This window comes from Lepidothrix coronata, unplaced genomic scaffold (genome assembly GCF_001604755.1).
Source record: "Lepidothrix coronata isolate B3197 unplaced genomic scaffold, Lepidothrix_coronata-1.0 Scaffold11, whole genome shotgun sequence".
NCBI lineage: Eukaryota > Metazoa > Chordata > Aves > Passeriformes > Pipridae > Lepidothrix > Lepidothrix coronata.
This window is the reverse complement of record NW_016690191.1, coordinates 7,101,765-7,122,131: the sequence shown is the minus strand read 5'-3', so window position 1 is coordinate 7,122,131 and position 20,367 is coordinate 7,101,765. Positions and strand designations below refer to the sequence as shown.

Genomic DNA, 20,367 nt, shown 5'->3' with positions numbered 1-20,367 from the left:
GGTACTCAAACCAAAGTCTAAGAAAGATATGAGGCATTTAGTTAACATACATGCACTTCATTTCAAAAAGCTGCAAAAAAATCCAGGGTTTTATTCCTCTTTAAAGTGATTTTATTGCAAGTTAAGAAATTTACATCCAGTTGCTTTAAGTTTTCTTTTCTTTGCTGCATTTTCATGTCTAATGCAGTGCTATAGATACAGTAATTAAAAAGAAAAATGTAAAGATATAGTCAGTCTGTGTGATTTACAACATTTAATGCATGCGTTGCAGTAACTTAATTAATTATCCCAACCAACATGCATGAGATCACCAGATAGGCTTCTCTCTTCTTGCTGATTTGGAGAGACCACAGAGGGGCAAAGGAGGTACTTCATTGCCTGTTCTCTTATTAAAGGTATCATAATGATTGCTTTCTCCTGTGTTTAAATAAAGGCAGTTCATTTATTAAGAGAATTAAAATGATCTTATATGACTCACAAGTATGAATACGTTATTAGTACTGTCTTAAGTCCGAGCAGACATCTGGTAGTAAAGCCAAGATAATTAATTAAATAGAAGCTTTAGTGCATTACAGCTCCCTGACACAGAAACCTGGAAGCACCTTTTTCTGACAATGGGAGGGATTAAGGGGGATTTAACTTTAGTATATTACAATTGTAGTATATGACACAGTGTTGTTGAGTGTTTTTGCCAAAAGATGCACATCTAGCTCTAAATGACCTCAGCACCTTGAAATGACCTCACCTCACCTGTCAGTTGCAGTTAAAAATCAGAGTGCTTGATGCATGTGGACTCAAGCAGCATCCTCTATTGCATGTGATCAGCAAGGGATGGAATCCTGCCAAGGGTGGGTGTAAAAGGAGTGGAGCAGATCTGCAGTGCAGAAAACATAGTGATTGCAGCATTCTGTAGTATAGATATACTTAATCTAATTGTAAACAGATTATTTTAGGAATCTGTGGCAGCAGCAAGATTATCTCCCTTCTTCTTGTGCACAGTTTAGTACTTGCTAATTTATCTCATTCTGACTGCAGTCTACATTTACCCAACATAGACTTCCCAAGCCCCAAAACACTGCTACGTGCAGTACAGCAGCAATATAGAGCATTTTTAATATCCCTGGGAGGAATTGGCCTGGTTCTGAGACTGTGCGTGTGATAGGTAGGCAGAACACTTCTACAGGTCTGGACTTAATTCAGTAATGAGTCCTTATACCTCATTTAATATGTCATTGTTTAAAAATGCTGTATGGATTCATACTATTAATGTGATATAATATTCTTTCAGCTGCATTTGTTTTAAAACTTTCTGTTTATTTTTCTCCAGGCCTTTGGTTTATCTGGGTCTCAAAATATTTGCTCGCTTTGGAATCTGTGAATTCCTAAACTGTTCAGAATCCACTCTGAGGTCATGGTTACAAGTTATTGAGGCTAACTACCATTCCTCCAACTCCTACCATAATTCTACTCATTCAGCAGATGTACTACATGCTACTGCCTACTTCTTGTCTAAAGAAAGAGTAAAGGTGAGTCCACATTTGTAAGAAACAGTGTAGGTGCGAAATACAGATGCAATCAAAGGAAAATCTCTCAAAAACAGATTCCAAAAGCCAAATATCTTTCCGGTGTCAACCAGTTTGGTAATTCTGAAGTCAAAGAACTGGTCTGCTTTACACGAGTTCTAGGATTTCTCTTACAGTATATGTGGAAAGATGGATACTAATATTACAGGAATTGAACAATTCTTGATGGGAGAATAGGAAAATCTCCTTTTCAAGTAAAACTTCTTCATCTACTTAAGCTTCCTCAGATAGGTGAGCTAATGACAGTTGTTTTTGTGACAGTACATGCCAAATACAGATTTAATGTAATAAACCACCATCTCTTATGCCTTGTGATAGTCACTTTGCAGGTGACTCCCAGGACAATATAGGCCATGAAGTCGGCTGCATCACCCACTGGACAAGAATGCCCTGAGGGTTATAGAGACTGCATTGGAGGAGACTATTGAAAAAGATTACTTGTCAAAGTTCCTTGTGCCATAACACCCACTGGGGTATTAGAGCTACTGACAACCAGAATAAATCAGAGCAACCTTTGCTCTCACATGCCCAGACTGGAGAAGGGGAGCTAAAGCAGTGCTTGCATGTGTGTATGTATTTCTGAGGTGCATTTTTGGGTAGCAATTCCTACCCTGAATTGGCCTGCCTGAGGATAGCGCTGCTGGTGGGCACCTGGCTGAGAAATCTGTGACTGTAAACAAGCTTCTGACAGCTCATTAAACTGTAGTAAGTCCCTTAACCTGGAGCTGCAGCTCATTAGTGTGCTCTCCAGTGGCCGACTTACAAATACCATATGCCAAATGGGAATAGAATGTCACTGGATTTTTTCAGCCCCTGATTTGCCAGAGGTTTAGCTGGTCTTCCCAGGAATATCTATGAAAAACAGATAAATCTGGATTAATTTCAATGCCACGGAAGCATGACAGCCTCCTCTTTTTTCAAAATGTTATTTCCATTCCTCTGTAGGCTTAGGAAGAGAAAAAAAAATGTTGCATCAGAAGAAGGAGCAGAATCAAAGTTCAAAATTCTCTCTTTATCTTTTCAAAGTTACAGCCTGGCTGCTTTTGTGTTGTCCAGAGTTCAACTTAACTTAAACACAGAAGGCCTGATTCTGCTACTCAAATTCTCACTGAGAATAATTTTTTTTCTGTAATTTGAACTCAGGTCAACTTGTCTGGGAAAATTTTCAGGCTCCCAAATTGAAGCCATATTCTCAGAATCATTTCCAGTTCTGTGCCATGGGAGTTAAAATGACAAAATTAGAATTCTTGACCTGATGTTGGTCATAAAAGTGCTGCAAATCCCTGTGAAGTTTGTTATGTGAGCCTCAGGAAATGAGCATCAGGTAGACTGCTCTGGTCCTACAAGTCAGGTATTCCCAAGCTTCTGGCCATTTTCCATCTGTACAGATCCGTCTCAGCCAGACTGAGCACTGGTCAGTGTGTCCTTCTGAGGAGAGCCTGTTCTAAAAATCTCTTCTAATTTTATGCCACAAAAACAGAATCCCGTGAACAGCAGTTGAAAGAAAGAAAGAAGCAGCTAACACACAGCAGACAGTATTTCAGACAATGCTAACTATGAACTACGGCAGAAATAAGTTTTACCTTTTCTTGTTCTCCACAAGACTCTCTTGGCAGTCCTCAGTAATATCCTAGCTCCCTCAAAGTCAAGCCATTGCTTTAATTTCAGGAGGTGTAACGTAGGGCAGAGTTTGTCTTTTCACCTACCAAGTGTAACTGTTCTGAATGGTATTGTTAAAGCCAGCAGGGAATTTGGACCTTAAATTCAAGCTAATTGGGATGGAAATTATCTGCCCTACTCCCAGATTCAATGGGGGATATTTCTGCTCTTGTGTCTCTTTCATTTTATTAAAATTTTTAACATAATTGTTTGATATCTGTGGTCCTTCACAAAAAGCCAGCATAAACACAACAGAATAAAGGCCAGTGTCCAAATGTATACAGCATATTTCTGAGATGCTTAGGGGTTTTTCTCCTTTATGATATTAATACAGTAATAAAACTTCAATATAAAACCTTAAAAGTCAAATGGGTTTGTATTTTCATGAAATAGCTTAGATAAAATTAGACATAAAGCAATGACCATTGCAAGCAGACATAAAGCATGGAGTGCAGCACACTAACAGAATCAGAATCTTGTTACAGAAAGTATAAAACAGTGTATTGTATAATTTGTCCATGGATGTAAACCAGCAGGTATTCTTCATGGAATTTGCATTAGCTGAAACCCCAGGACACTGTTATTATAAAACTGGATATATGGATAACATTCCTTTCAAATTGTAAACCTAGCCAGCACATAACTGGAGTGTGATTAGGACACATTAAATTGCCAGAGGAAATTAAGAGGTCTGGTGGTAATAGAATAATTTTTAGCAGTATCGTTCTTTTTTCCAAGCCAAATAGCCTAACTCCAAGTGAAGGTGGTTTCAGTGTTGTTAGAAAACACAAACTAATTTATTACTTTACATTTGTTTAATTTGATGTGCTGTGACAAAGGTGTGGTTAAGGCAAAATTTGGCGAAACAGCCAAAAAAGTCATACAGTGTTCAGTGAAGCTTATAATGAATTTTCCATTGCTCTGTGTAGAACATCTGACCCTTACTGATCTCCAGAGTTTTGGCTCTTATTCCTCAGGAACTTGGCTTAATCTTATGGACAGAATAGGGTTTCTAATGAGTCTGCCAGGAAAACTAAGCATCCTTCTATTTTCAGCAAACTTTGGATCCAATTGATGAGGTTGCCGCACTCATTGCTGCCACAGTCCATGATGTGGATCACCCAGGAAGAACAAACTCTTTCCTGTGCAATGCTGGCAGCGAGCTCGCGATTCTCTACAATGACACGGCGGTGCTGGAGAGCCACCACGCTGCCCTGGCTTTCCAGCTCACCACCCGGGATGGCAAATGCAATATATTTAAAAACATGGAGAGGTAAGCTTAAAACCCAGGGTCCTTGTCTGCCCACTAACGTCTCTCACTTACTTCTGTGTAACATAAGGCAAACAAGCATCCTTTGCTTCTAGAAGAGTAGAGTTCTTCTGCCTGTCCTGCACAGACTTAGGAGTAGTCCCGTGGTGTCAGTTCCTCTTGTTGATAAAAAGGCAGACCCTGTCTAAGGAACTTATTGTAAATCTTAATGTGGGCAAGTCTGGAAGAATTATTTTGTAGCATTGAATGTAGAGAACAAGTTATGGCTGAGTAGGTAGATATTTGCTGGATAGAACAAGGAAAGAAAGAGCTGTGGAGCATCAGTAAAAAATTAAATGCCTTGTTGCAATGGCAAGGATAGTGAAGGACCTGATGTTCTTCTTCCAGCCCCAGAAAGGCATTTAGGGCAAGGAGGTGACCATTGCCGTGGTCCTCTCAAGATACAGCAGAAAAGTATTGCTGAAAACTTGACTGGAGCATGAGCCACTGCTGAGTGGCCTTGGGAACATGCTGGTGGGGCATGTCCTGGCAACCCTTCTGACCTGATGGTGCTACTGCTTCTGCCCAGCTCTGGTACTGTAGAGATGCAGTCATGCCTTGAGTACATATGTCTCTACACAACAAAAGTTACTCTGTCTAGCATACATGCAGCTGCCCAAGCCTTTATTACTGTTCTTTCTTCCCCCAGCACCTCCCTCCAATGGAAATGGTCTGTAGCATTTTTGTTAGACTTGTTTTAGCAACCAGCCCTTTGTGAACCAGCCAGCATTCTTAATTGTTTCCTTCTTTAAACAGGAATGAGTATCGAACTCTTCGCCAGGTTATTATTGACATGGTCTTAGCAACAGAAATGACAAAGCACTTTGAGCATGTCAACAAGTTTGTCAACAGCATTAATAAACCCTTGGCAGCGCTAGAAGAAAATGGGGTAAGCTACACTGCAAGTCCTCCTTAAAATGACTAGGCAGGGACTGGGAACCCTTGGCATTAGGAAATCCCCACTTGGTATAATGAGAAGGTTCATCAGAAACGTGGAGAAAGAGAGACTAATAATTTATCTTTCACCTCTGGGTTTGAATGCCCTTCTGCTTAACTTGGTTGTCACCCATTTTGAGGGTGAATGGGACTCACTTGGATCCTATAACGTCTCAGTGCTGTGATGTCATACTTGGAACCAGAACCTTGGGCTCTATGTTTTCATGTTAAAAATGCCATTTTGATTAACCCAGTTACTCCCATGGAGTGGCAAGACTTGGCATCGTTGCAAAGGAGCCAAGGTTTGCTTCAAAACAGAGGCTAAATTACTCCCTACTTCCAAGGGGACATGCTGGGGTGCAGCACAGGGGCAGGTATATGGGCTGCCATATGGTACATTCTCTGGGAATAAGGGTCCTCAGCCTTCAGCGCTGCCTGGCAGCATTCATAGGTTTTCTGTCTGCTTTCTTTTTTAATCTTTAAAATAGATGATGGTGACATTATGTATCATATAGACATAATCAATAGCCATCTGGAACCCTATGGACACAACAAAATTGCCTGTTGAGAACTTATTCTGAAAAAGTGCACCAGTTTCAATAACAGCTTCAACCAACGGTTTTGTTGCCAGTAAGAGCAGTGTATAATTTTGCTGGAATGTTTTTTTGCAAAGAGAAGATTTTCAGAAATGGTTATAATAAAGTTTGTGTCAGTGGCAATGTCCTGTAGGAGCTGTCATGGTTTTCTGTGTTTTCTTACCATGTTTTTTAGAAAGCCACATTTATGACTGTTGTATGTAATGGGAAAGGGGAGTCTTTTTATTATCTGAGAGTGGGAGAGGAATAGATCTTGTTCCTCTACTTATCAGAAGCAGACTGGAGCTTAATTGGAGAATTGTACCTTTGTCTACAGAAGTATATGCTAGAATTTACTTTGTTCTTGGCACCCAGCAATGCTAATGGGAACTCTGTGAAGCCAAAGTCCCAGTAGGATACTGGTTTTACTGACTAAACTGGGAGAAAGGATGTTAAGTTCTCAGCTGGACAGGTCCTCTGGGTGAGTGTAGCAGCATTCAGCACAGGAGGAGAGCAGGGGAGCTGCTGCTCCTGGATGTAGTGCACCACTCCGCTGACCCCGTGGAGCCTGGTCCTGCTGAAGGGCTCTGTGCTGGCCTGGCTTGGTGTGCAGAGCCCCTCCTCCCAGCCCCAAGGATTGGGATGCAGCCATTGTTTGAGCAGCAGAATTCATAGCATCCATCCAGCTGAACTCCTCTCTTGCCTGTTACACAGCATCTGTTGCTGCTGAAGAACAGGGCTTGAACCTGTACAATCAGAGAGTAAAAACAAATACAGCAACACAAAGAAATGAAACAAAAGTTTAATTCTGCCCTTAAACCTCAGGGACTGCAGAGAAATAATCTGTCCCACAGGGCATTTGTGATTCACAGCAATTTGTGCCCAAGGGCGGGAAGAAAGACAAAGGTTATATAATTTCTATTGAAAAAAGTTTCCCTTCTTTGGAGTTGGAGTTTCTCATTTCAGCAGGTTCCTATTAAAAGGCCTGTAATGTGTGAGTGAGTAAAGCGAATCACTTACTGTTCTGAGCAGAACAACACTGTCAGACCCTCGTTCCAGTGTGTTGTCTCTCTGGTTGCAGCAGCAGTGTGTGTTTTCTGGCCTGGTTTCCAGTCATGGTGGTGACTCAGGGTAGTGTTTGCAGCTGAGCTGCCAAATGCATGTTCCAAATGGGACAGTTCCACTTATTTTTTTTATTTATTATTTTTATCCATATTGTTCAAAGAGCCATGCTGAGAAGCTGCTGTGTTTGTTTCCTTTCTTCTTTTGTTCATAAACTGAAAAAAAATCCTTTCCAGCTCCAGCATCCTTTATCCTCCCATTTCCCTTCATGATGTCACCTAAGCCTATGACAGGAAGCCAACATCTGACATGCAGAGACACCTCTGCACTCTGAGCAGGATGCTGGGACTAAGCAGAGATAGCATATTTTATTCCCAAGACATCTGCATTGAGCAAGTAGAACTGTGCCTTTGGTTGGAACAGATCACAGAAGTGAAAATCCCTTTTTGATTTCTAGTGGTTTACCTACTAGGGTATTCTCTGCTGTACATAACTGAATGGTCTCTAATATTTCCATACTTAATTTCCATGCTTGTGTTTCTGGAACTTCATCTCTTTATTTTGGCTTTCTCTTATGTAATTTTGCCATGCATTTGGAAATGTATGCACCTCACTTTGCTTCCTCTGTTTTCCTTTCTACATACCTAAAAATGAGGGAAAAGAATTGGTTTGGGAATCTCATTTTGCTGAGAACTGTGGAGCTGGTGTTTCTGAGCCAGTATACTACCTAATAATATTTTTTTTATTACTGTCAGTTTCTTCCTTTAGGAAGAACTTTCTTCCCCACAAGAATTTTCTTCTGAAAAATGTCATGGTTATTCTGACCTAACGAAAGTTCAGAATGTTTCTGCTGCTTTTTCTCTCCCTCTTCATACAAAATACTGCAGGAATGGGTGGCACATTATTATTATCATCATTATTGTTAGTTACTTCTTCTCTGCTCTGACTATAGAGCAAGACCTTGCTAGGTGTCAGAGAAGTCTTGTATATTCCTTGCTTCAAAGAGTTTCTATTCTGAGTAGACAGTGTTGGAAATTTCTGTACCTACCCATCCCTAAAGAGTCCAGCAACAATGCTGTACTTACAGGTAATTTTTAAAGATATATTAACCCTGAATCTCTGTCCTTTGGAAACTTGCTTCATCAGAGCTCCACAGAAAATAGCTTCTAATCTGGATCATCACAGACTTTACTCATATTAGCTGTGTATTGGCTCCAAATATAGAGTACCATTGACGTGCTCCTGGCTGTAGCCTGGGAACCAAATATAAGCTGTGTGTGGGCTGAAAACTTTGCTGGAGCTGCAGAGGAAAGACGAGGCTGTTCGGAAGCATGTTTCTAATATATTGCTTTAATACTGATAGACTCTCAGAAACGAAAAATTCCCAGTCAAACCAGAGACTGATGGGCTAATGTGGGTCCAGTGGAAGGGAGTAAGGAGCATGCCTGGGAGGCAGTGTGGGATCTGACTCTCTGAATAGTAGGAGTGCTGTCAGAATGATTGATACCCATCCTGATGAGGTTTGTGTGCTGAGGATGACTGTGCATCTTGGGTCAGTCCTTTTTTTTAAACTATTTCACTCCTAATGTGCAAATCCATTAATCCTTGGATTTCGGCAGAGAGTTACATTTTTCTGCCTACACGGTGCTCATGACTGTGTGTAGTGATGAATGGATCCTCTCCAGACTTTTTAGGTGGCAGATAAGGCATAGAGGGATTAGGTGACTTGCCCAAAGATGCCCAGGAGATCTGTCACAAAGACAGTGACTGAATCCAGAAACTGGAGTTCACTGCTAGCTCAGAGCTGTGGCTAACTTTCATAATCCCCTATAAATTCAGTTGGACATCAAATATGGTAGCCAGTAGCAGGACTGATCCCTGTATGATCTGCTGAAAGCATTCACAAGGCACAAAAGCTTTTGAGTTAGTACATGGAGACTTTGCTAATGGATTGTTTTTAATTCTTAAATGTTACAGAACAATGGTGATGGAGAGTCAATCAAAACTGTTCTCAGGTCTCCTGAAAACCGTATCCTTATCAAACGCATGTTGATAAAGTGTGCTGACATTTCCAATCCATGCAGACCCATAGAACAGTGTATAGAGTGGGCTGGACGCATCTCTGAGGAGTACTTTGCACAGGTAAGGCATCTAAAATGGGCTGCTGAAATTCCACATGAGCATCCTCTTAAAAGGATGCACATACTGCCAGTGTCACAGAGTATCTAGGAGTGCGTTATGGAACATGAAAAATAACAACCTTTTTATTTTAAATGATGGGATATTACTCATGCTAGATGCCTGCAGACAGATGAAAGCTGACAACTTCTACAGTGCAGTTTCTGAAAATTTAAGCTTTCAAATTGTTCAGTTTGGAGCTGGGCTTTTCGAGTCTTGCCTGCAAATACCATTTCCATCACGAGGCAGAGCAAGGATGCCTTCTGTGTACCTGTATGCTGGCTTTGCCTCAGGAATAGGATCATCAGGTTCTAGTGTTAGGATGGCAACAGCACTCACTCCAAGAAATACTGTAGGACATTAGCACACTGTACCGAAGAAAGGTTTTAGGAAGGTGGGGAAAAGGAGAGGGCAGAGTCATTATTACAGATGATAGACCAAATGCTGGAATTGGGGCTTGGTACACAAGTGCAGGGAAAAGGGATAAAAAAGGTGTTTTGCCACCTATGAGTTGTACAGATTGTCACTTTGGTCAGAGATTGAAAATGGTTAAGCACCTCTTAGCTCTGCAGCAGTCATAACCTGGTAATGTGTGAAGTTACGTGGGGTCAGCTTGTGTGTGCAGATGCAGAAGGTAAATGTATCTCTTTGTGGGAAACACTGGAAGGCACTATTTGTCTGCTGTTTTGCCAAAACCTGAACGAATAGGTGCGTAAGATTAAATTGCTGCTGCTTCAGATTTATTCAGGTTCCTCCTTTTATTTAGCAGATACATGCTCTAGTCAGTGCCAAACAATCTGCTGCTAAAAGAAGCCCATTAATAGAATGTGTCTTAGATGAATAATCATTGGAGGTTTTTTTGCAGACTGATGAAGAAAGGAGGCAAGGTTTACCTGTTGTGATGCCAGTTTTTGACAGAAATACTTGCAGCATCCCCAAATCCCAATTATCATTCATTGATTACTTCATTATTGATATGTTTGATGCCTGGGATGGTAAGCAAAATTCTGCTATGTTTCCTGATGATAACTATTTTGTGAACATTTGAAACTGCTGTGATAGATAAATAAATTTGCTTTTTTATGGCTCCTAAAGAAAGGGAGGGAAAAGGGAAGATTTCTGCAGTTCAAGTAAGATTAATAACTTCATTATAGCTTAGAAATATTTGATACCGCTACAAGTCATTCTTTAATACTAGATTCAGGCAATGTTTAACTTTTTAAACTTGCTTCTCTGTAAATGGAAAATAGAACACATTCTCTTTGATAGCACTTTGGGCACAGTCATTTTGTCCATGTTAATATTGGTTATTCTTCAAGACAAATTTCTACAGTCTGGAAACTGCTTGAGGGAGCAGCTGTTTCCTTCCAAGTGCTGCCCCCGTGGTAAAAGTGGTCGGAAATGTGACTCTCCTGAATGCCAGATCATGACATGTGACTGAGATTTGATGGAGCAGAATAATTACAAGCATAATTAGCTATGCCCCTCCTGGAAAACTGTGTCCCTTTGCTGGGACTTGCAATGCCAGTATTAAGTAGACTTACAGAACGATTCTCAGTGGCCCAGGTGTTACATGAGTGATGAGAGCTATACAGCCAAAACCATTTCAAGTATCAGTGTGACAGATTTAAACTTTTCTACTTAACACAGTTGCCCAGACATTTCAAGTGATGCTGAAGCAGACAGAATCTGTGACTGTTTCAGTGCTGCAGACTAAATACTCTCTGCCCTTTCTTCCCTAGCATTTGCAGACCTGCCAAATCTGATGGAGCATCTGAATAATAACATTAAATACTGGAAAGGATTAGACGGAAGGAATCTGCGAGTCCTTCGACCACCACCAGAATAGCAGTTGGACCATGGTGTGTAATTTACTAACCAGATGCATATTTATTCAAGCTCACTTTTATTATGTGAATTCAGATTTTTTTTGATCTCTTCAGTATTACAGTAAGGCTAGCCCATGCACTTGGGGAACTTTCAAACTCAAGAGAACACAAGGTCAGCAGTTGACTTCCACGAACTACCATGTGTGGACTCCGATGAAATAAGCCCACCAAGTGGAATTACACTGGATTGCTGCAGTACTTGTACTGAAGAGGGTTTATTAGTGAACATACTTTTGCGATATCTTCATACCAGCGTGTGAAGCTGGAAGACCTTGAAGAATCCTCATAGAAAGGACATTCACTAGAAGATTATCTATTAATAGAGACTCACAGCTTTTATGAGAAAGCTACATGCTTTTTATAAGCACTTAAGACAGTTACGTAGAACAATCAAACACTTAAAATGCAACTGTCTACGAAAGAATTTTTGATCTATGAAAATAGATGTACTGTATTTTTTCACATCACAGAAGGTGCAATCATTCACTTCTGAGCACTACTGAAAGTGAGTTCTCCTTAAGAAATTTAGTAGCAAATGTAAAAAATAACACAAGAATTTTTGAGGTTGATCGTTAGCATCTATGATTAAAATGTTATGGTTTATTTATTTTGTTAGATGTTCAATATTTTCTATGAATTTATAAATACTTAAAAGCCAAAGCCAACTTTAGATGCATTATAAATTTACATGATTCATACTCATTAATATACATTTAATTGATGTACAGACCTTTTATTTTCATAATGCAAATACAAAATACTATACAATGATACATTTTTATTGCACTGTAAGGATAGATGTGTATGTTTAAATATTGTCTGATTTATGTTAATTAAAATAAGTTTTATTGAAAAGGTCTCACTTGAGAATAGTAGAATAAACATGAACTGTATACTGTCTGAGCACCAGAACTGCAGTAGTTCTCCCACAAACCAGTGACGACCACCTGATCTTCTCTTGGCTACAAAAATAATAATATGTTGGAACTCTTTGTTTTCTCCCATGAAATTTTACAACTGAATTCCCTGTTAAAGTCTGCCTTATTTTATAAAGTATTTCTAGAAAGCATTCCACAGCATATATGAAAAGGTGATACTAAGCATCTAATGAATTTCAACATTTTATAGCCTATGTATTTTCCTTTGCCATGAAAGAAAAAGAACATAAAACCACCAACAAAAACCTTTAACTCAAGAAGTTTGTAAAGGCTGTGTACCTTCACAATTTGAATGAAACCTTCATAGCAACTACCAGAAAATAATAAAATGTATATTTTAAGAAGTGTCAAGTCCTACCCATTTCATTTGAAATGTATATTTACTTTGTAGTTTGCAGAATAACAAACAGATGAAATTCTTTTAAAAATAACTAAGATACTTGTTGTCTGGGGAAGGGAAGAGTTGAGGGAGTTGGACTGGCATAAGGGTGATGAAAGGTGGTTTATGGCTGGCAAGCCCCTGTGTTTGTTGCCCTTGGCAAGCCAATCAAACCCTCGTGTGCCCTTGGACAAGTCTCTTCACAGCTACAAGCAGTGTCACACTGTGTTCCACTGAAGAAAGGAACTCCAGAGGCACTGAAAGAATTGCTGACTGTTGACATTGCAGAGGCAATCGACTTTAGAGACATTTTGAACCATTCCTGAAGAAGCACAAGCAGGGGAGAGGTGGATGAGGAGCAGTTCAGGGACTGCAGCAGTAGAGCCTTAAAGCAGGTAAGTAAGGAAGAGGTGACCTCTCCAGGTGTTACCAGCTTCTCTGTTTCTCCTTCCTTTCAAGCCAGTGAGGCTGATGGGCCACCACCATTTGTTCATGTTAGTGTCAAGCCTTTCTGCCAGTCCTGCCCTTACCCTGCTTATGTGCTCTCCCCTCCTATACAGAATTCATATTTTCCTGGCAGTATGACATTGTGTTTCCTTATACATGCACCTGTTGTAATCAGTTTTAATTTGCTACCTGGTATTAATCTCTTCTGTTCCTTGCAGGTTCCTGTGCCTAGTTCAAGAAAAAGCTCCACCATCTCTGTTAGAGGGAAACTGCATCACACCATCTCCTCTGCTTGTCTGCTGCAATGAGGATGGGAGGGGAAGGGTAACAGCATGTGGGCCCAGAGACTGCAGATAAAAATCATAAAATCATAGAATCATTTAGGCTGGAAAAGACCTGTAAGATTATAGAGTCCAGCCATTAATCCTGACTCCTGACCACTTCCCTGGGCAGCCTCTTGCAATGTTTGACAAACCTTTCCATGAAGAAACTTTTCCTAATATCCAGTCTAAACTTCCTCTGGTGCAACTTGAGCCCATTTCCTCTTATCCTATCACTTGTTTTTTGGGAGAAGAGACCAATCTCTGTATGGCTACAACCTCCTTTCAGGGAGTTGGAGAGAGCCTCACCAGTGCCGCGTACAGGGGGATGATCACTGCCCTGGTCTTGCTGGCCACACTATTCTTGATACAGGCCAGGATGTCATTGGCCTTCTTGGCCACCTGGGCACATGCTGGCTCATGTTCAGCCACTGTCAACCAGCACCCCCAGGTCCTTTTCCACCAGGCCACTTTCCAGCCACTCTTCCCCCAGCCTGGAGCGCTGCAGGGGGTTGTTGTGACCCAAATGCAGGAACCACCCGGCACTTTTCCCTTGTTAAATCTTATACAACTGGCCTTGCCCCATCAATCCAGCCTGCCCAGATCCCTCTGCAGAGCCTTTCTACCTTCCAGCAGATTGACACTCCCACCCAACTTAGTGTCATCTGTGAACTGACTGAGGACACACTCGTTCCTCTTGTCTGGATCATCAGTAAAGATATTAAACAGAATTGACCAGAAAAAAATATTTCTTCATAAGCATAGTTAATATCTGAGTTATATTAATGAATGGTAAAAGCAGTTAATTTAATCTGCTATAAAAAGGCCTGATGCATCATCATTGAAAAGATATGATTAATTCCCTGAAACTCACACTGCATCTTTATTGCTATTACTTGGAGTGTAGAGCTGTGCTAATCAACCTTCTGTATCAGCCAGATTTATGTCCATATTGGTGTACAATAATTTCACTTAACATAAAACACTGATTTGCAGGCATTGACTGCAGCTCTGTTCATTCTCCTGTCCATCTAAATTTGCCAAGGAGAGATTATAATTAAAGTCTGGCACCACAATGCCTGATCCTCACCTAAGATCTCTTCCCACTGAGCTTCTCTCTACAAGCTACACCTCTGAAGCCTTCTGTGCAGTGTGAGGATATGTCCACTCTGGGGGGGGTGACCGCAGGCCTTGCTGTGGAGCACTAATAGCTCTAACATGATATTTATCACTCCAGTACTCAGATGTCTCTGTATGCCACTGCAAATTCTTCAACCATGCCAGATCCCCTTCCTTTATCCTCCAAGATTACATAGCAACATCACATGCCTTGTGCTCTGAACCCTTTCCAGTTTAGTATCTCTTCTCATGCTTTTTGAACTGTCACTCAGTGATGGAGCGTTGCTGGAGAAAACCATGGGTTTACTGATGGTCCTTCACCATGGAAGGTGAACTGAGTGTGATTGAAGCTGTTCCCAATTTCAGTCAGGCTGGCAGTCTTATGCACTTTCCATTTGTTCCTGTTTTAAGGCTAATGCAAGAGTAAATTCCCATGTAGACATGATAGAGGTTCTTTATGCATCTTCGGGGTTTTAATCTTAAAGCTTTTTGTTTTAAAACTGACTAAGGTTCAGCAATTCAACATTAAATGACCCATTTGGAATGACTGGTTCTATTTTCCATGCTGCATGCTAAAATTTTCTATCGAGTAATACTGCTGCTAAACCTGGGTATCACTGTAATTGCTTCCAGGTGGGCATGAACTGTTACGATCTTCTAACAAAAATGTTGGCTTCTCAGCAAATTGCCCTAGACTAATATCTTGTTCCCTTGTAAAAAATTCTGAGTAATAATTGCTTATTCTGACAAAAGGAGAAACCAGACAGGTGGTGTGCACAGCTCCCTTGTCGCAGGTCTGGAGATGGCTTTCATATTGCAATATTCCCAATGGCTATATATAAATTAAAAATCACTTGAAATGGAATTAATGCCTTTTTGTTGTTGTTGCAGTGCTTTTTGCAGTGAGTGTCTCTGCTTGTCTCAGCAGAGACATCATTGCTAAGACACTTAGGAAAATGTGTCTTGAACGTGAAAAAATTGAAGCAACGGCAAAGCCATTCCTACATAAAAGAGAAGAAAGGATAATAGCTTTCTAATAATCCCTTACAGGATGCTCAGAAACAGCACAGGGAGACTGTAGTCAGTTGTGCCTTTCTGTGAGGCCAGAAGGGTTTGAGTCATGACTCTGTGAGTGCTTTGAAATGAAGTCTCAGAGCTATTCACAAGCTTCAAAACAAATAATCTCTCTGCTGGTGTGTGACATCATGCCTCCAAGGTACAGTGGTCCCAGGGGTGCTCGTTAAATGATAGCAGGATGGAGTGCATTTCATTCTGACATGATGTTTGGATGCAGAAAATGAGCTTTTAAATTGCTGCCCTGTCCCTGTACTGCTTGTTCAGAACAAAGGGGACATCCAGGTGCTTCAATGATTTTTTGTTGTGCTGGAGCTATGGCTCTGTGGGCAAAGGACTTGTGTGGTTTAACTCCCCCAAATGCTTTCTCTCTGTGCCTGCTTTGAATGTTACTAGGCAAAAGTGTCTCATGTTTTCCTTTTTCCCCCTTCTTTAACATCTTTAAGAATCTCCTCTCACACTTCCCACTCAAACCTCAGTGGACTCAGCTTTTCAAGCCCTGCAAAGCCAAGCAGTATCATCCTCTTTAACAAGAGAGGCAACTGAGTTAGGAAAGGCCAGAGGGCCCAGAATCACTAAGAAAAATGGCTTTGAGGCTTCTAAACACCTTTGAAGTCCTGGACCTTCAAGCCCTGCCTGTGGTTTAACAGTAAGTGTTAGGCCAGGAAACAGTCTTCTGGTCTTCTGATGTTCCACTTTTTCCCTTCTCAGCTTCTATATTGGTTCTTTTCCCATTTTCTAGGAGTCTTTCCCTTAACTTCTGCTGGCTGAACATCTCCCTCAAACACACAGCCATAACACTGGAGCTAAACTCTGCCTTTCAAACTGACTCTTTCTGCTTACAGCAACTGTTACCACAAGAAAATATATTTTTTTCTGATTCAAGTTAAAGTGAGCCTGGAAAAATACCCTATAATGGCTGAAAGCCTTAGTCTGGTATCCACAAGCAGAAAGAGAATACATAGTTAGCTGAAACAGCTTGTGAGCACTGCATTGTTACTGGGGCAGTGGGGATATGTGTGCAAGGTCTTTTGTGCTGTACTCCCACATACAAAGTGAAGTTCAGGAGTGTTTGCAGGCACCTCTGCCTTTGAGACTATGTTAGAAAACACAAGCAGCTGTGGACACGTTGAAATTTGAATCTTTCTTTTCTCGGTTTGCTTGCTCCCCCCCTCGAGTGGCAATAGTCATTGCTAGAGCTAAAACTGATCTTAGTTCAGCCCATGGTAATTAACAGAAGTTACTTCATCCTTTTATCACATGTCTCTCTTGAGGTAGTGAAATAGCACACCAATGCACACAATTTTAGAGAGGAAGTGGGAAAGGTGATTGCCTGGCTTTGAAATGAAAGAATAAATTTAGCCAGTGTGTAATTATTCAAGTGAGAAGTTGCTCCTGTCTATATTTAATATTCCAAAGTGGTATTTGATGTAAATCCTTCCATAGAGTTCATTACATTAGCTCTTAGCTTAACCTGAGATGCTGAGTGCCAAGTTCAGCATGCAGCATGTTTTATAACCAAGAATGATGTCATCCTGGTGATATTGTAGCTCCCCAGTTCCTGGGGAGGAGGTATGGCTCTGTCTTCAGCCTAAAGATGAAATGGAATATGTTTAATGAGATTCCCTTGGTATTTGCAGTGTGAAATGTGTGAGGAATATTGCTTTGTGCCTCCAGCAAGAACTGTCCCTTTTTGCCTAAAAAAAATGTTACTTTGTTTGTAATATTTTTCTTTACAGAAAATGAAATTATTCCTTTACAGATCCCCAAAGAGCTTTACAAGCAGCTCCATAGAGCCCTTTATAGGTGGGTGAAAGAAGCTGCAGGGAAGCAAAGTGGCTTGTTGGCGTCCACCCCATGGCAAACCCTGGCGTAGTCCTGGAGGCTGCCAGCCTGCCGCAGAGGGCTCTGGGTGGAAGCATCTGACTGTCAAAAAGTGGGAAGAGAAATGGAGAAAACAGGTGCTTTCATAAGGGTTTATCACTGCTGCTTTTCAGAGATACTGCTCAGAGCTCCATCCTCTGTCCCTACTGTGTCCTGACCCGGGTGGGAGTCGCGGTAGTGCCGGATGCCATCAGCGAGTGTCCCTTCGCCTGTCCCCTGGTGGGTGGTGCCGGCTCTTTCAGACACTGCTTACGGTAAGTAAGACGGAGTGCAGCGATACAGCGTGAATGGGAGTGCTAAGGAACAGGCAAGATGCCCAACCATCCCACTGAGACTGGGCTGGGAAAGGCAAGCACAACATCAGGCATGGCTTTTGAGGATAATGAGGGAGAAAGACTTCAATTGCATGAATAGACAGTTTTCAGGACATGGTGAGAGCAGAGTGAAATGCTCCTCGTCTTACAACCTAGCCCTAAAAGCGATCAGCATCTCCCAGCCCCTGAAAAGCTGTGTTGGCAGACTCAGTGCCAATGTACTGTTCCTGTTATGATAGATCTCTTACAAGCCAAGGTCAGAAAACAAAGTTTTAGCTGCTCTATCATGCCAGGAACAAAAAAAAAAAAAAAGAAAGAAAACAAAAAGCCTTGTTTTAAAATAAGCTGTTTTAAATAAACAAGTGTTCTTTGAACCATAGCGGAGTACATACCTAACAATATTTGTTAAATAAATATCAGTGACATGTTTAAGTCTGGCTCAGTATGTATTAGCAAAGTGGTATTTGTGTTGCTTTTGTTGTAACAAGAGTCAGTAGTGTTTCTCGAAGGTGGTCTGAAAAAAGAGGGTTTGGAGGGTTTTTTCCCTCCCCTCTGCCCGCCAGTAGCCCCACCTTGGGACTTACAAGTAGAAGTCCTTCCCAATGCATTGATTTTGGTGAACTTATATTTACTTCTTAGTTCTGTTCATAATCTGCCTCTTGGGTGCTACTTTTTTATTTTTTACCCATGGATCCACATCTTAGATTTTTGCTTTCTGAAGGAAGTCTGTCCTAAGAGTGGTTGCAAATACATGGTCACATTGTTATAGTCTGTACATGAAACACCACAGTATTTTTATTTTTGTCTGTCTGTTCTTTGAACTTTTGATTTATTTAACTTTTTTAAAAGCCAGATATTAGCTCTTGGGTTAGTGCGCGGACAGAGGAACTCAAAACAAGAGAACAGGTTGTAACAATGAATTTGAAATTCTCCACCAGAAACAAAGGTTTCTTTTATTGCCTCATAGACTGTGAGGACAGTCGAACTCCTTAAGTGTCCTTTCCTGTATGTCAATACGAGTCATCTCTTTGGGCATGCTCAGAAATTTTAGGCTTAATAAATCATCATTGTAGACTACGTGCTTCCATGTATGAGAAGCAATTTGTGAGTTTTTCTCCCTGCCTTTCTGGGGTGTTGGAGAGGAGGAAAGGTCACGCTCTGTGGGACCTGAGGGAGATAAACACAGTTCATAGATCAGGCTTGAGCTTCTCTGAAGTCAGGCCAGTGAAGTCCTGGTGAGGCTCTGCAGGCAAAAATGACAGCTAGGCTTTTGTCTGGATGCCATGGCGTCACAGGTCGATATTATGACTTTTTCTTCTTTAAAGCTTTCATGTCAGAGTAATCAAAGCCCCCTACCTCCCCTTCCCAAATTGCCTCCAGTTAATAACAGCACACACAGTAGTTAGCCCAGGTTTGAAAGATGCTTTGAAGAGATGCTGCTCTTTGATAAGCCACTGCAAGGGCAGGAGGCAAAGTGTTTACTTTGCTTGGAAGAGGAGTCTGATGAACAATTTGCTTTTCTTTTGGTGAGGCCAAGCAGAGCTTTGTTACCTCCAGAATATGGACACTGGAGAGATGGTTTACAGCTATTGCTCTTTATCTCTGGCTACTTCTTTGCCTTTTGCAAGAATAAAAAGTTATGGAAGAAGCCCAGCAGCCTCCAATGGCTGCCTCTGCACTGAGCCTTAGCAACCATCCCCTCCTCAGCTTTCCCTCCCGTGGCTGTTTTTCCTGCCATCAGCTGTCCTGGGAGGCCCTGAGGAATTAGGAGTGCAGTGAAACCCAGGAGTGTAGCTGGCCCAGAGGAGAGAGTGAGCTGCAGGTTCATGACCAGCTGAGTACTCCTCACCATGCACTGCGACTGAAAGGGCTGAATGTGCACATATGGCTTTGGGCTGGGCTGGCTGTTCATGGGCCAACCTGTAAGACACGGAGCAATTTATCTGAGGATGCTGAGGCTCTCCCAAAGCCCAGACCTATGTTAAAAGCATCAGGTGCTATCCTGAAAGCCGGAAAAGCCACACCAAAGGAGGGAAAGCAAGCAGGGCTGCTAGTGACTCTTGCTACAACAAAGCTTTGCGGACTCAGATGAGCCGAGTCTATTCAATGTTTATTTTATCAAGCATTTTATTATGCAGACCATGAAATATATCTGACTGACTGCACAGGCAAAGTAACAAGGTTTACTCCAGCAGCCCGGCTGCAGCTTTCAGGTGAGCACAGGAGCACAGGGCGGGAGGTGCTGGTGTGACCCCAGGCATCACCTGACAATGCATTTTGCAACACTGTAGATGGAACATAAGGAATTTTGGTTAGATATTGAGAGAAAACTTGAGTGTATCCAACTGAATGCAAAATACCTCCAAAGAGAGGTATTTTGGCCCAGCCCAGCCTGGATGGAAGGTGCCCACACAGGTGGGTTTGGGAGCTGTGGAACACTTATCCCAGCAATGAGAAACCTCAGGAGCTTTGTCCTGCCCCTAGCCCTGCTGATGGAGACCCAGCGGCTGCCGAGGGCTGGTGCCTCCTCAGCCATGCCAGGGCTGTGCCTGAAGTAGGGCCCAGGGGGAAGGAAACCCCTTGCCCATCAGCAGGGCTTCAACCTGCAGGATCGAGAACATGTTATGGGAAGGAATGGAGAGGTTCAATCTCGGCAGGTGCTGTGCAGGATGGTGGCATCTGGGACAGGGCTGGCTGGAGG

At 41.7% G+C, this 20,367-nt stretch overlaps 1 protein-coding gene across 4 annotated transcripts in view; it reads left to right on the top strand.

Moving 5' to 3' along the window:
* Nucleotides 1–12,480, top strand: part of PDE8A (phosphodiesterase 8A) — a 144,941-nt gene extending 132,461 nt beyond the window's left edge. For all 4 annotated transcript variants that reach the window (XM_017805004.1, XM_017805005.1, XM_017805003.1 and 1 more), the window contains 7 exons: nt 1,328–1,526; nt 4,298–4,515; nt 5,308–5,440; nt 9,102–9,266; nt 10,168–10,297; nt 11,045–11,164; nt 11,246–12,480. In XM_017805004.1, coding sequence (XP_017660493.1) covers nt 1,328–1,526; nt 4,298–4,515; nt 5,308–5,440; nt 9,102–9,266; nt 10,168–10,297; nt 11,045–11,151 — 952 coding nt within the window. In that variant the 3' untranslated portion in view covers nt 11,152–11,164; nt 11,246–12,480. The remainder of the gene's footprint in view (nt 1–1,327; nt 1,527–4,297; nt 4,516–5,307; nt 5,441–9,101; nt 9,267–10,167; nt 10,298–11,044; nt 11,165–11,245) is intronic.
* Nucleotides 12,481–20,367: the final 7,887 nt, after the last annotated feature.